The sequence below is a fragment of the Globicephala melas genome, chromosome 17 (genome assembly GCF_963455315.2).
Source record: "Globicephala melas chromosome 17, mGloMel1.2, whole genome shotgun sequence".
In the NCBI taxonomy this organism is placed as follows: domain Eukaryota; kingdom Metazoa; phylum Chordata; class Mammalia; order Artiodactyla; family Delphinidae; genus Globicephala; species Globicephala melas.
In genome coordinates this window covers 78,907,223-78,921,799 of record NC_083330.1, presented here as the reverse complement: position 1 = coordinate 78,921,799, position 14,577 = coordinate 78,907,223, and the positions used below count along the sequence as shown (strand labels likewise).

At 62.5% G+C, this 14,577-nt stretch overlaps 1 protein-coding gene across 1 annotated transcript in view; it reads left to right on the top strand.

The window, feature by feature from the left end:
- The window catches only part of ZC3H3 (zinc finger CCCH-type containing 3), an 81,484-nt gene that overhangs the window by 25,277 nt on the left and 41,630 nt on the right, over nucleotides 1-14,577 (top strand). The window contains exon 4 of the mRNA XM_030876055.2: nucleotides 4,027-4,180. Coding sequence (XP_030731915.2) covers nucleotides 4,027-4,180 — 154 coding nt within the window. The remainder of the gene's footprint in view (nucleotides 1-4,026; nucleotides 4,181-14,577) is intronic.

Genomic DNA, 14,577 nt, shown 5'->3' with positions numbered 1-14,577 from the left:
GAAGACACAGGCTGGCCCATCGCCTTGGTGGAGATTAAGGCCGGGAGAGGGGAGGAGCAGGGGGCCCTGGGGCACGGGGTGGGGATGCTTGGCGATGGGTAATCGATCTCGGTGTGTCTGGACAGACAGCTGGGCGGCTGCGGGGGCTGCTGGCAGCTGGGCTCCTGGGGCTTGTCCCATAGCTGCCTCTCTCCTGCCGGCGGCCCCAGACAGTCTCTGCTCAGAGGGGTCCTGGCTCCCTCTCTTCCTTACTCATTATGCAGTGGTGAGATCGGCAGCACCCCTTCTTCTAGTTCTCTCCCTTTGAAGTTCCATAAAAACCTGAACTCCCTCTCAACGCCCCTAGTCGCGGTGAAACACAGCGAGAGCAGTGACCTCCGTCTGATGGGCTCTGCCATCTGTGGTGGCTCGTTGAGGCCGGGGCCGGGGTCAGCTGGAGGCCGGGCTGCTGCAGACAGCGCCGCCTGACCGGCCACGCGAGCTGCACAGGCCCCGGGAAGGCTGGCGCTCTCCCCAGTTCCGCAGCCTGAGTGCCAGACCGCCTGGGCTCTGCTGCTGTCGGTCTAGTCCCCGCCTCTTGGCCGGTGGCCTCCCTCCCCAGCTCGCTCATGCAGGAGCCGGGCCCTGCTGATAGATGGGCTCACATCCCATTCAGATATGACGCCAGCAGTTTTTTTGTAGTTTGTCTTCCATTGCGGTAGTAAAGTTTTTAATTAGGGAAGCTAATGAGATCGATTAGTCATTAGAAGTGACCTCTGCACGGCAGGGCGGAGAGGGCTGCGTGTGTGTGAGCCTGATAACGCAGCGCCCGAGCGTCGTTGGCAATAAAGGCGCGAAGGGTTTGATTTGAGTGAAACGTGCCACGGGGAATACATCATGCGGAGAAAAAAATTACAGCCCTGGGAGTCTGTAATGAAGGGAATTAAACCAACATCCTATCTAAATAACATGATTATCTACACAAACCCTCAGCCTGCCAGGAGGAAGGGGAGAGACTGCTGCCTGCCGGGGCTGCTGCCGGGGCAACCCTCCAGCACCACAGGGCCGGGGGGAGGCCGGGTGCCCTGCCCACGGGGAGCTCGCCCATGCCTGCCGCTCTGCCTTTGCACTGGGTTCGAGGTTCCAGTCCCTGTGTGCCATGCGTGGTCTGAGGAGCTCTCACTCCTATCAGCCGTAGGATGGGGGGCGACACCAGCCATCTGTCCGCCCTGCTGAGCTCTCTGTGCCCTCAGCGTGGGCACCCTGGCCTGTTCTCTGCAGGGCCGCTGTCCTGAGTGCTTCCACCCCCACAGCCAGGCTGCTCGTGGGGAAGACCAGGAGGGTCTGCGGGGCCAGGCTGTGAGGGTCACAGCCCCACTCTGGGGGGCGGGGCATGGGCTGCTGTGCCCTCCCCTCTGCCACTCGGGATCGCGGGGGCTGGGGTCTGACGGGGGCCGAAGTCTGGGAGGTGACACTTAGCCTTTTAAGAGGGGGGCCTACTTTATTACTTTGTATTTTCTTAGAAGTGGTTATCAGGTACTAATAAGTAAAATGCAGTAAGTTAGTGAAAAGTTAAATTTCACAGTGGGGCTGCATTGCAAAGGAATGTTATAAATACTGATGCCCGTTAATAGCAGGAATGAGGGCCAGGCCCAGAGGTGGTATGTCCCAAGAGGAACTTTGCGGAATGCAGAGTCCAGTCCCTTGGGCATTGGGGGCTGGGGGCTTCCTGGAGGAGGTGGCATCTGGTGGAACAGGGAGGGGGATGGGAGAAGCCGATGTTGTGCCTCTGGGCGAGGGGGGGTGAAGCTGGCCAGGCCTGGGGCTCCCGGCGCTCAGGATGAAAACAAAGTTGTTGAGGAGGGGCCCTGCCCCAGCACAGCCCAGCCCTCCTTCCCACCCTGCACACTGGTGCCCCCGAGCTGCACAGCCAGGGCCCTGGGGCTCTAGGGTGCGTGTCGCAGCCCAGACTGGCAGGTGGTGGCTGGTGTGGGAGCTCCCCGCCTCAGAAGGGGGCCGAGGGCGGGTGGCCCCAGCGGCGGCGGAGGGGATAGGCAGGTGGGCTGTCCAGGTGCAGAGGCTGTGGGAGCAGGGAGTGGGTTTGGGGCCGTGGTGTCAGCGTGGGGCTTGGCAGTGACTTAGAGGGATTCCTGCGCTCCTGAGTGCTTAGCTGGGACAAGCTGTTAGCCATTTTCATTGGTCTCTTCTTGCTTGTAAGACCTTGAAAATTCAATTCAACAAACATTTATTTACCGATGCCGCCTGTGTGCTAGGCTCTCCCGTGCATCCCAAATGTGTGGGGGCTGCCTGGAGCCAGAGTCCCTCGCTGTGGCCACTCAGCAGGATCAGGCATCCCGGGTGACGCCCGGTGCTTCTGCCGAGCTTCCCTCTTTCTCCCTGACTGCCCCCTGAGCTGCCACCCTTGAAGGAGAGAGAGAGACGGAGACGGAGATGGAGACTGTGGGGTGCTGGCCTGGCCTGGCGCGAACTTCTGTGGACCCCTGGCGGGCAGCCGCTGTGGGCCCCTGCCTCCAGTCCCGGGGGCAGAGGCGTCCTCTGCTCTCAGCACTCCCTGGGCCTTGCAGCCCCATGTCCACCCCGACCCCGGCTGGGTGCGTGGAGCCTGCACATGCTGCTCCTGTGGTCTGGGGGCTCTCGGGGGGGCTCTGAGCCTGTGCTGTGTCCTGGCCTTCTCATGTGGGTGCACGGGAGCCCTGTTAGAGGCTGCAGTGCCCCAGGGATGGGTTTGGGGACACCTGAGGGAGGGGCTCTTCCAGCATCTGGACAAGGAGGCATAGTGCTGTCCTGATGGCCGTGCAGGTGCGGTAGCTCCCGTGGGGCGGACTTGTCCTGCCTGCTCCCAGGCAGGCCCCGCACCCCACCGCCCATCAGGCTGGGTGAGCCTTGGAGAGAAGGCATCTGGGCCAAGGTGCTGATTGCTGACTGGGGGAGGGCCTGGCTGTGGGCTGGTGGTCTGTTGTGTTTAGGGCTCTGGAAGGTGACTTCTACCCAGTGTTACTGCCACTGTTCACTGAGCAGTCACCGCTTCTCGTGGAGTTTGCAGGTGCTGGGAGGATATGTCCTTGGGGCCCCGGGGAGCAGGTTCGGGTCGTGGAGCACCGGTTTGTGCTGTCAGAGAGCGGGGTGGCTGGCCCTGAGCAGCCAGGAGTGTGGGAACCTGCGTGTCTGGTGCCACCGTGCACCTGCTGTGCTCCCTCTCCTGGGCCACCCTGGACCCCAGGCGGCCTTCAGCTGAGGGTCAGCTAATTCTTGCCCAGGGATCATAGGCCTGTCCTTGTGCCGAAGCTCTGGTGGTGAGAGCACGTGTGTGTTTTCCTGGCCTCCTTGTCTCTGCCCCTTCCCATTCACCCTCCCCCCACGCCCCTCACCCCCTGCCTGGCTGTGCTGCCCAGAAGCTGTCTGCTGCTGGGGTGGCTGGTAGGGGCCCCCCTTCCAAGCAGAGCCCTGGGCTCCGTGCAGGCAGGTTAGGTGGGGCCACAGGGAGGCGCCTTTGGGAACCAGGGTCCGAGCAGCCTGGCCTGAGGGGCTGGGGTGCTGGGTCGGCCCCAAGAGGCAGCAGCGCCCGTGTTCCCATGCTGCGTTAGCTTTAGTTATCTGGGCAGTTAGAGCTGTATATTATGAAAGCCGCGCAATTAGATGCGTTCCTCATAGCTATGGGGAAATTGCTGGGTATCAAGTGGAAGGGAGCTGGGGCAGAACAGATCCCTGCTAATTGCATGAAACATTCAGCGAGAAATAGAGCTGTGGTGTACATCACCCTGCAAAGTGTTCTGAAAACAGGAGTGATTACGCACATGAATCTGCGTGGACACCCGGGGAGGGCTCCCAGAGGGGGCGGCGAGCGCTTCCCGCCGCAGCCTCGCGGACCCTCACTGCCCACGGGGAGCACCGGCCTGCCACGCCAGCTGCTGCAGCTGGCCGCACCCGCCCCGCTTGCTCTCCGGGAGTGGGCGGGGGGTTGGATCAGGGGGTGATGGGAGGCCCCACCGACCTCCACTGACCACCCGTGTCTGGGTTTCCCTGCAGCCTCCAGCCTGCACGGCCAGCGGACCCCTCCCACCAGCAAAGTGATCAAGACTCGCTACCGCATCGTCAAGAAGACCCAGGCCTCACCTCTCAGCCCCGCCCCCGGGCCCCTGGCCCCGCCCTCCTGGCGGGCACTGCGGCTCTCCCTGTCCAGGTAGGAGGCCTGTGGCTGCTGGGCTCCAAAGTGCAGGGCGGGGCCTGAGGACCGAGCACACCCCCAGAAGTGCTTGGTCTACAGTTGTTGGCTGGGGAATGGGCTAATTTTTCTGTCTAGCAATTTCTGCACGAGACGTGTGGCCGGCCTGTGTGTGCCGTGCACTCACGCAGACACGCACGCTCCCCGTCCGCTAGCAGCCAGCTGCCAGCTTGGGGCGGGGGGTGGGGTGGTGGTCTGGGAGCAGCCGCACCGCCTGGGTGTCCCTCAGGGAGAAGCTTCTGGTGAGAGAGGCTGGGCCATCTCACTATCGCTGTACTGGTTGTTACGGGGGTGGGGTGAGGCTGTGTGCCTCTCCGGCCGCCCACACCAGGGTCTGGCCTGCACGCTGAGCGCTGTGGCCTCGCTCCAGGCTGCTTCTGCTGGAGGGCATGTGTGGTGCGGTCGGCTCCCTCTTCTTTTCTGGGTCCCCTGGGCCCAGAAGCAGGAGGGCTGCAGAGGTTGGGGTGCGGCTCCTTCCTTCAATGAGGCAGGGGAAGGGGTGACAGCCTCGGTGGGTTGGAATCAGGCAGTGGCAGGTCCCCTCCCTCTGTCCTTCTGGGGAGCGGTGTGGGAGCCCCTTGGCCCAGTGTGGGCTTCCAGCTGGCTGTGCTGGGCACTCCAGAGCACATGGCCTCAGGCCTTGGGGCCAGGGGGCCATTGTGCCCCAAAGGGCTGGGCCACGGGGCAGAGCAGCTATAGTCCTGGGCAGGGGCCATCCTGCCAGCCCCCCACGGGCCCCTCACTCTCTGGACGTGGGAGAGGAGGTGCTGGCCTACTGGCCCATGGTAGGTGTGCCCGGAGGTCAGCGGTGGCCACTGCCCTCCTCCCTTCCCACCAGGCCACACGAAACGTGGCCCTGCTACCGACTTTTCTGGAGGCAGTAGCTGGAAGTATATTTTAAATTAATTTTACGGCACTTTTTGTAGTATTTTTGTTTTAAATAGATTTATAAGCGTCTTGGGGGCTATTTCTACAAATTTATGAAGATAATTTTCACTCTCTCGATGAGGTTAAATTTACACCTTCTATTTCCATATTAATTCACGGTGCTAAGTGGGTCTAATTTTCTTCCATTCTCCTATCTGGTGAGCATGGCCTTTCCTAACGCAATTTCCCCCTCACTAAATCACTGTGATTGGGAGTCGTGATCGAGCTAAATTAACTTAAATTAATTTACTTAATAAGAGCCGCAGATCTTCGTGAATGAGGTTCAGATTTATTGATTCTTGCTCCTCTCTCCCCCTCCTGCAGTCGGCCTTCCTGCCCGCGTCGGCAGCCCTGGCCTGGCCCCGCCTCTCCCAGCGGGCCTCTCCTTCCTGGCCTCTGAGTGCCACGGAAGCCCAGGTGTGGGCCCAGCTGGCCCAGTGTTGAGTGTGCCAGGCCCTGATGTGGCCACTGAGCAGAAGTAGGTGCCAGGCTCAGGGGTCGAGGGCCCCCGAGGAGGGCGGTGGCTGGGGGCGCCCCCGAGGCAGCAGCCGCCTCCTACTTTCAGCCGGAGTGTCGAGCCCATCAGGCCGAGAACAGCCCGGTCAGCAGCAGGGCGGGGGGTGTGCCTTCCCCTCAGTTCTGGAGACAGGTGGGGGCTGCCTCATGGACAGGTGTGTGAGGTCCGCACTCGGGTCAGGTGGATAGGATGGGCCATCAGGACAGGCCCAGCCCAGCTGCCAGCCCCGCCCGGCCACTGCTTGCCTCAAGCTCCCAGCGAAGGTGGTACCGGGCCTTATGGGGAGGGCGTGCCCCTAGATGGCTGTGTGTAGCCCCGCCAAGGGCCGTGCCGAGTGCCCGATGGCTCAGGCCCCGCGGCCCTGGCCTGTGCTTGGTGTCTGGGCGCTCTGAGGCAGATTCCCAGCTGCACCAGGCCCCAGTGCCCTCCCTGGGCATGGAGGTGCAGCCGAGCCCACGCCAGGATGGCCACGTGTGCACTGAGGGCATGTGTGGGCTGTGCTCGGTGAGGCCTCCCTCCGCCCGCCTGCCTCTCTGCAGGCCTGCCTGACCCGTCGCCACGCATCTGGGAGGCTCCTTGAACCCAGAGCCCTGGACCCTGAGGGCCTGGCCTCTGGACGTGGTCTGCGGGGCAGCAGGGCCGAGCGGCCAGGACGCCCTGGGAAGCGTGGGTTGGGCTGCCAGTGGCCTGGGCTTCCTATGCTCAAGGCCACCTGTGCCCTGGTGAGGCTGCCTTCTCAGCAGTTGCCACCCTCCAGCTGCCCAGCCTGCCGTCGGCCGTACACGCCAGGCTCAGCTTGTCGAGGCAGCAGGAAGGGCTTGTCTCCAGGGCCGGAGGCCAGTCTGATGCCCTCCCACCCTCCTCCTTCAGCTCCATCAGAGCTGGGGCTGCCTGTGTATGGTCAGCAGGTCCCAGAGAGGTTCTGGGGCCACCTGGCCTTGGCCATGGCCTTGGCCTCTGTCCTGTAAGCGGCAGGTTCCTCAGCTCTCCCTGGCAGAAGGGGGGTGGGGGGCTCGTGGCTGGACTGAGGCCAGTGTGGGCTACGGGCTGCTGCAGTGATGAGAAAGCAGGGCGGTTCCACCAGGCAGCGGGGCTGAGCCCAGGAACCAAAGGCTCTTCTTGGGCCTCCCGATCTGTGTCCCCCATGGAGAGAGGACACCTCCGAGGGGCGGGCTGGCAGGCAGGCCCCAGCAGTTCTGGAAATCTCAGTGGGCAGAGTTGGGGGCTGGTGGACACAGGTGGGAGGTGAGGCGGGTGGCCCAGCAGCTGAGTGCCAGTGTTAGCGTGAGGTGGCCCTGGACCCCAGCCCCCTGCAGACCCCTCACTGTGAGTCTCTGCAGAGAGGAAGCTGTGTGTGCGTGGCGGGGGCTGCCAGCCTGGGGGAGCCCAGGGAGCCCCCGGTAGGCGGCACACAGCGTGTGACCCTGGGCTCAGCCCAGACCCGCGCCTGACGGCCATGGCCTTGGCAAATCCCTGCCCTCCCTGTGCGACGCCACGCTCAGTCCCGCACCGCGAGGGGCCTGGCTTTAGAAAGACTTCAGAGGTGGCGGGGCTGCTGTGAGCCCTCTCCCGAGAGGGATGCAACAGGGCGCTGCCCAGGCCCCTCCTCCACTCTCAGCACGGCCCTCACTCATGTTGGGGCCCCTCGCCTTCCAAACTCTTGGGGCGGAGCCGGCAGCCTCAGGAGAGGCACGTTGCCTTTGAACGCTGCAGCGTTCTCCTCTCCTCCCCACCCTGCTGGCCCTGGGTCAGGGGCGGCACGGCTCCCTGCCCGCTCCCTGCTCTGGGGGGGCTCGGGAGGTGGGCATCCCCAGGCCTGGCTCCTAGTGTCTGGGAAGAGGCAGAGGGTTGCAGGGTCCTTGGCCTCTCCCCTCCCGGGAGCCCGTGTTCCGCACCATGACTTGAGCCACCGTGGCAGTGTGGCCACCACTGACTGCTGTCCTGGGCGGCAGGCTGCACGTCTGCCTCGCAAGGCGGCTTTGCACTGTTTCCCGGTTTAGACAGAAACCTACTCTGAGCCCCACGTCAGTTTTGGCCTAATATGTGGGGAGCTGAGGGGCCACATGGTAGCCCACATTCACAGCAGGAGTCCTGGGGTCCCCTTCCCCCCACCAGCTGTCTGGTCTGGAGGTGGAGGAGGTTCTGGTGCTTCTGTGGTGAGGCCCTGACTCCAGAAACACCCGAGAGGAGAGTCAGCTGGAAGTAGGGCGGTTAGCCCGTAGGTTCTGTCGGCCGGTCAGCCCTCGTCCACGTTGGGGCAGACGGAAGGTGGGAAACGGCCGGGCAGCAGCTCCTGGACGCCGTGGGCACTGCCCATCCCATTGAGAGCCATGGGCCGGATGAGGCAGCCGCTGCCCTGGCCAGGGGAGCGTGTGGAGGCCGGAGCAGGAGGCACACAGGGTGGGGGGTGGCTGCCCCTGCTGGGAAGGACTGTGGCCTGAGTGGGGCAGAATCCTCGGCACCACGGCTCCGGCTTTGGGGCTGCCTGCGTGCAGGGGGCGTGGAAGCTGGCCCGGGCAGGCCGGGTCCAGGGCCCCAGGAGGCGTGGCTGGGGCTCGAGGACTGCACAGCGCCGCTGCCCAGAGCTGGCTCCCAGGACCTGGGCAGCAGGGGGGCCCACGAGCACACCCCGGGGCTGAGGCACACACTAAGCGAGGCGTTAATTTTTCTTGTTCTAAGATTTGTGGATTTGCCTGTGTCCTCGCCAGCTTCCAACAAGTTCATTAATCTGAACTGAAGCTGAAATGCGACTTTTATCCCTAAACTGCCTGTCACTTTTTTTCTTTCCAAATTCATTTGACATGAAAGTGCAGAATAAACAGAAGCCCCTGTGCTTAAGCAGATGAGTCTGGCGGCTGCTCCATCCCGACTACAAATGGTGCTGTCACAGGGGCTGCCGCTCGCTGGGCTGCCTTATTTTATTTTATTTTTGTGTCTGTGCGGTAAATCTTAAGTAATCTCTGGGCAGTTTGACGAGGTTTGGGCTGCGATTTTTCTTTTCTTTTTTTTTTTTTTGCGGTACGCGGGCCTCTCACTGTTGTGGCCTCTCCCGTTGCGGAGCACAGGCTCCGGACGCGCAGACTCAGCGGCCATGGCTCACGGGCCCAGCCACTCCGCGGCATGTGGGATCTTCCCGGACCGGGGCATGAACCCTGCATCGGCAGGCGGACCCTCAACCACTGCGCCACCAGGGAAGCCCACGAGTCATTATTAAAGAGGAATTCGGGGCGAGGATGGGCAGTGTCCCTGTGGGGTGGCCTCGGCTCCACGTCCTCCCTTCACACCTACCCTTGCCGACTCCCTGGAGAGCAGGAGGCCAGCCTTGGCCCTGCTCGGCCTCCTTCTCACCTCTGGTTATCGGGGTGTTGGGCAGCTCGGGCTGCCGTAACGAAACGCCTCACACGGGGCGGCTTATACCACAGGTGTGTGTTCCTCACAGTCTGGAGGCTGCACGTCTGAGGTCAGGGTGCTGGCCGGGCCCATTTATCCTCCAGGTTGCAGACAGCCACCTGCTCGCTGTGTCCTCATGTGTGGAGGGAGAGCAGAAGGCTCGGGGGTCTTAATGAGGACACTAATCCCATCACAGGGCCCCACCCTGACGACCTTATCTCACCTTCATCACCTCCCAAAGGCCCCACCTCCAAACAGCATCACACTGGGTTTAGGGCTTCAACATAGGAATTGAAGGGGGGAATACAGGCTTCAGTCAGAGAAGGGAGTGTCCTGTGCAGCCCAGTGGAACTGGGGTCCCCACAGCCTTCTGCCCTGCCCTGAAGGGTGTGGCAGTTAGAGGGACCCCGGGGAGAACCCTTCTGGGAAAGCAGTGTTCCCTTCCAGTCGCCTCCACCATGGCCAGAGTCCGGGGTCCCGCTGTCTCTCTGGCGAGGCCCCAGCCTGATGGTGTGCAGAGACCCCTCCCAGCTCAGCCCAGGCCGCAACCCTGTGACGGAGCTAGTAGGGTGCCCAGTGCTGGGCAGCGGGGCTCCCCTGCAGCGGGCGAGTTCTCTGCCCGCAGCACTCGCCTCCCAGCGGGCAGAGGGTCAGGAAGCAAGCAGAGGATGAAGCGAATACTTTCACGGGGTGGCGAGTGCTGGGAAGCGCTGAGACTCACCCAGGGTGGACGGACCACCAAGGAGCCCAGAGAAGGCTCCTCTGGGGCTGGGGCCAGCGAGGTCCGTGTGGGCCACATTGTGAGGGCTTTTCCCGGGGGGCTGGGAAGGAGCCCGGGATGTCTGCTCAGAGGGCAGCGGAGGCTGGTGTGGAAGGTGGGACCTGGGCCCTGCTGCTGGACCCGCAGGGGCTGGGGAGATGTCGGTGGGGGCTGCGACCCTTCCTCCTGGTGGCCCCTCTTCCCAGGCTGTGACTGCTGTGTGCAGGCCCTGGGCACACACCGTGGCCGACCTTGACCTTGACCTGGCTTGCATGGTCCTGGGGGTGCTCGCCTGCCTCTGATGTGGAGGCTGGGGAGCTGCACGCTGCGCCTGGCTCCGTCCAGCCCTGTGCCTCTAGCTGCCCCACGACAGCTCTGCCCGTGGGCAGCTTGTACTGACAGCCGAGGAGGCTGCCGGGCCGAGCGCCGCTCCGGCTGCCTGTGAAGGGGCTGAAGGGGTTTTGGCGAATGGGTAGCAGAGCTCTGGACTGGTTCTTTTACAGCAGAAAGTGCCCGTCTCAAGCGAGGAGAACGTTCCCCTGGTCTCACCGGAACGCCCCCTGGGCTGAGGGTCCCGGATGACCGCTTCGGGCCCCGCCTGATCCGTCGGCAGCGGGCAGTCAGGACTGTCCTGGTTTCGTGTCAGAGGCGGGGTTTCCCCGCCGCCCGCCCCCACCTGGCTTGTGCCCGGGGTTGGGGGCAGTGAGAGTGGAGGAGTGGGACAGGAGGGGTCCCCCAACACGTTCTGTGGAGCCTGGTCTCTGCCCTGACGGGGCTGTCCCCTCCGGGAGAAGGGCCTTCCATCCGGGCTGGAGCTTGGGGTTGTTGGGGTTGTGGCTTTCAGTTGGGTGGCACCTGAGCATTTTCTTTGCCTGGTCCCTGTGTGTTGCAGCTCAGGCCTGGTGGAGCAGAACAGGCGGAGTCCCCAGGCGGGTGGCTAGTGGCTCCCAGCTGCCCCTGGGCCTGCGGAAGAGGAGCCAGTCCACTCGCTCCCCAAGTGTCCGTAGAGGGCCTGTCCTGTGTCAGGCCCCTGCCTGCTTGGAAGCTGCAGCCCAGGGCCCTGCTGCCCACCGACCACCACTCTCTCTGCCTGGCCCTGCAGATGGTCGCCACTGGGCTGTAGCCCTGCCCTGTGGCTTGTGGCCTGAGTGGGCCACTTCTATGTCAGCACATTGGGGGCAGCGCCCTGTTGCTGCTGACCACCCCTCAGCCCCAGGAGAGCTGTGAGCCGGGGGCTGTCGCCGTGCGCTGCGGGCTCACTCCCGGTCCCTCCTAATCAGTGTCTTGCGTGTAATTTTGGGGGATGACTTTATTTCCCGTGCTTCTGCACTTACAGAAGAGTTGCAGAAGTAGTGCGTGGAGCTGCTGTGTCTTCGTCACTCAAATCCGCCGGGTATTTGAACCGTGCCGCGTCTGCTGTATTGTCTCCACTCTCTGCACAGGCCATTGGTGAGGACATTGCAGCCTCGGTGCCCTTGACCAGGGCAGCAGAGGTCTCCTCGGCTGTGACGAGACTCAGCTTCGCCGTTTGGGCAGGAGCGCTGTGGGCCCCTCCAGGTGATCGTGGCGTCGAGCCTGTGTGGGCGTCCTGCTCCTTGCTGAGCCTCACCCGCCCCTCCTAGACCCTTAGTGATTTCCAGCCCCTCGTTCCTTGCGTATCGGTTGGTCGGGTTCCTGTAAGGAACTGCTGTCCCTCATCTCCTGTTGCCTCGTATATTCATTTAATTATAATGGTGTGGACTCCCGATTCTTACTTTTCAGGCTATAATCTGTTGATGTGATTCACTCGACCCTTCGTCGGCCATGGTGCTGGCCCACGGAGGCCCCCTCTGGGCTGGTCCTGTCTCCTTTCCACGCGGCACTGTCACTCACCGAGCCTCCCTCACCTGCCCAGTGGAAGCTTCCAGGCTCACCTGGGACTTGCCCTCTTCCAGCCCGGAACCAGCCGCGTCTGCGGACCCTGGCTCCTGGCAGCACAGTGGCTCCTGGCCGCTCGCAGCCGCACTGCCGAGGGTCTCGTCAACAGTGCCAAGGGGTGACGGGAGCATGTCGAGCGGGTCCGGGCAGCGGGGTGCGTCCTCCTTGCAGGCCTTCCTGGGTCAGAGTCCGCGCACCTGTGCGCACAGCTGTCTCCATGCTGCTGCTGCTGCTGCTTCAGGCCGCCTCCCCCTGTGCCCTCGTGACTCCCCTGAGGAGCCCTCTTCTGGCCGCTTTCATTGTGGTCCTTTTGGCTGGTTCTAGACGCCGCAGGGGAGGTGCACACTCGGCCCTTCCGCCTGCAGCCACCCCCAGCGATTACTGACTGCCCTGCTCTCGAGGGCGGGCGGCTCCCCGCTCTCGCAGGGCTCTTTGTGTAGACCCGGGTCCCCTCCCGGAGCAGCGCCCCCTTACTGTTCCAGTTCCCATCGCATCTCGTCGTGGTTTAATTTGCATTTCCCTGATTACCAGTCATGTTGACCGCTCAGGCACGGGATTGTTCTTGTGTTCTTTTGTGTCTTCTTTTGTGCTCACATCTTCTGCCCGTTTTTAATTGCTGGTTTGTCTCCTGCTCCTGAGCTGCGGGAGTGGTCCACTTGTGCAAGGCTCTGTGTCCGCGCCTTTCCTGGCCAAGTCAGCCTCAGCTTGAATGAGCGCCTTGTTTCCTGCCCAGGAGTCTGGTGGTGGGTCCACGGGGGCTCTCGGCCCTCTGGGGGGCTTGTGCCCCGTGGCTGCTGTGCCGCCATCCTCCGCCCCGCATTCAGAGTGTGAGGTCAAGGACCCTTCCCCCCGGAGGCTCTCACCTGGCTCTGCTCTCTGCCAGCATCGCCTCCCCAGCCCCCAAGGGAACCCTGCAGGCCTGAGTCTCCTGGGGGACCTGGAGCCCCAGAGGGGAAGCCTGGCCTTTCTCAACCTCTCCAGGCCCACGGGGAGCGCAGGCTGCTGCTCTGTGCTGGACCCTGTCCTCCACCCTCACTCACATACACCCCTTACCAGCCCCGGGCCTGGGAGTGGTCAGAGGACAGCCTTGCCTGTGCCCCAGGAGCAGCCAAGGGCATCCCTCAGGGTGGGATTGGAAGAAACAGGTAAAGAAATCAGAGCAGGAAGGACTTCCCTCAGGGGGGCGCAGTGGTTGAGAATCTGCCTGCCGATGCAGGGGACCTGGGTTCGAGCCCTGGTCCAGGAAGATCCCACATGCCGCAGAGCAACTAAGCCCGTGCGTCACAGCTGCTGAGCCCATGTGCCACAACTGCTGAAGCCCGCGTGCCTGGAGCCCGTGCTCCGGAACAAGAGAAGCCACCGCAATGAGAAGCCCACGCACCGCAACGAAGAGTAGCGCCTCGCTCGTCGCAACTAGAGAAAAGCCCACGGACAGCAACGAAGACCCAACAGAGCCAAAAATAAATAAATTTATTTATTAAAAAAGAAAAAGGATTATGAGAAAAGAAATCAGAGCAGGAAGTTTGGCCTGAGGGTGACAGGGAGGTGTGACCCAGCTCTTGGTGCTGAGCTTTGGAGAGATTAGGGTGGGACCTCTTTAAGGGAATTGGTGGGCGCCAGTAGGGGTCAGGGAGGGACCTGGGGTGACCCTGCCCCCTCCCCTCCTGCCCCCCGCCCCCGCCTGCTTCCCCACGTGGTGCTGAAGCAGGTCTCCTCTGGCAGGTTTTTTAGAATTTTATTTTATGAGAACAGGCAGTTACGGCTCCCCAAGTGCTGTAAAAGTTAATGTGATGGCCTCCCTGCGCCTGGGCTCATTTTTATAATTTTTTATTTTATGAAACAGGACAGAGAGCTTAGTGACTTATTACTATTCATTTCGTTTCAATGCAGTAAATATTGATTCAGTTGGGGGTTTTCAATTTAAACCACTCTGCGATTATATAAAATATTACTGGCCTCTGAAATTATGCTTACCGATCCCTTCGGCTGCTCATTAAGGAAGGAGTGCAGTTGTAGGTCCCTTTGCCCTCATCATTTTAATAAATGGGCTGAGGTGCGTTTCTGCACGGGAGGTGCCGCGGAAACTGCTGGCAGGGGCCTGACAGCAAGGATGCAACTCTTAATTTGGAAGTCCGTTCAAAGCGCGTCTTGCTTATTTATTTCTCTCTCTGCCTGAGTCTAGCAGGCCTTTCAGCTGTCAGCAGCCCTGAGGCCTGAATGCCTGCCTGCGCTCCCCGGTGGGTTTGGGGAGGGCCTGGGGCTCGGGCGACGATGTGGGGCCTTGACCCCTCACCCCCTTGATGGTTTCGGGGAGGTGAGGGAGGAGACCAGCCTTGCCAGGGCACAGCTGTCCCCTGTCGGCCCTGAGGCTGGGACGTTGAGGACTACCCGCTCTCCCTCCGGAACCTGGTCCAGAAGTGGGGCCTTTCTTGGCCACGTTAGAGCTCAGCCCCTCGCTGACAGGGCCTGGCCTGGGATGCAGGACCCTGAGGTGCACAGGCCGAGGTGGCCCTGCTGCCTTCCTTCTCTTCTGTGCTCTCTGTCAAGCACCGCCACCGGTGTGGGCTGGCACGTGGAACCCCCTGCCCTTAGGAGCCGAGCACCAGGCCAGCCTGTCCCTCTGGGTCCAGGGTCTGTTCGTTCTCTCAGTCCCCGTCCTGCCCCGTGTGGGCAGCTCTAGGACGGACCCGTGATGTCGGGGGACATGGCCAGCGCTGCAGGGAGTCAGCACTAAGGGTCTGGAGCCCTGAGCGAGGGGAGGCTGTGCTCGGCCGGGCCACCCCAGTGCCACGCGGCCCGTGTGCTCCCAGGCAGGGGCGAGGCAGAGCCATGCTCCTCCTCGGC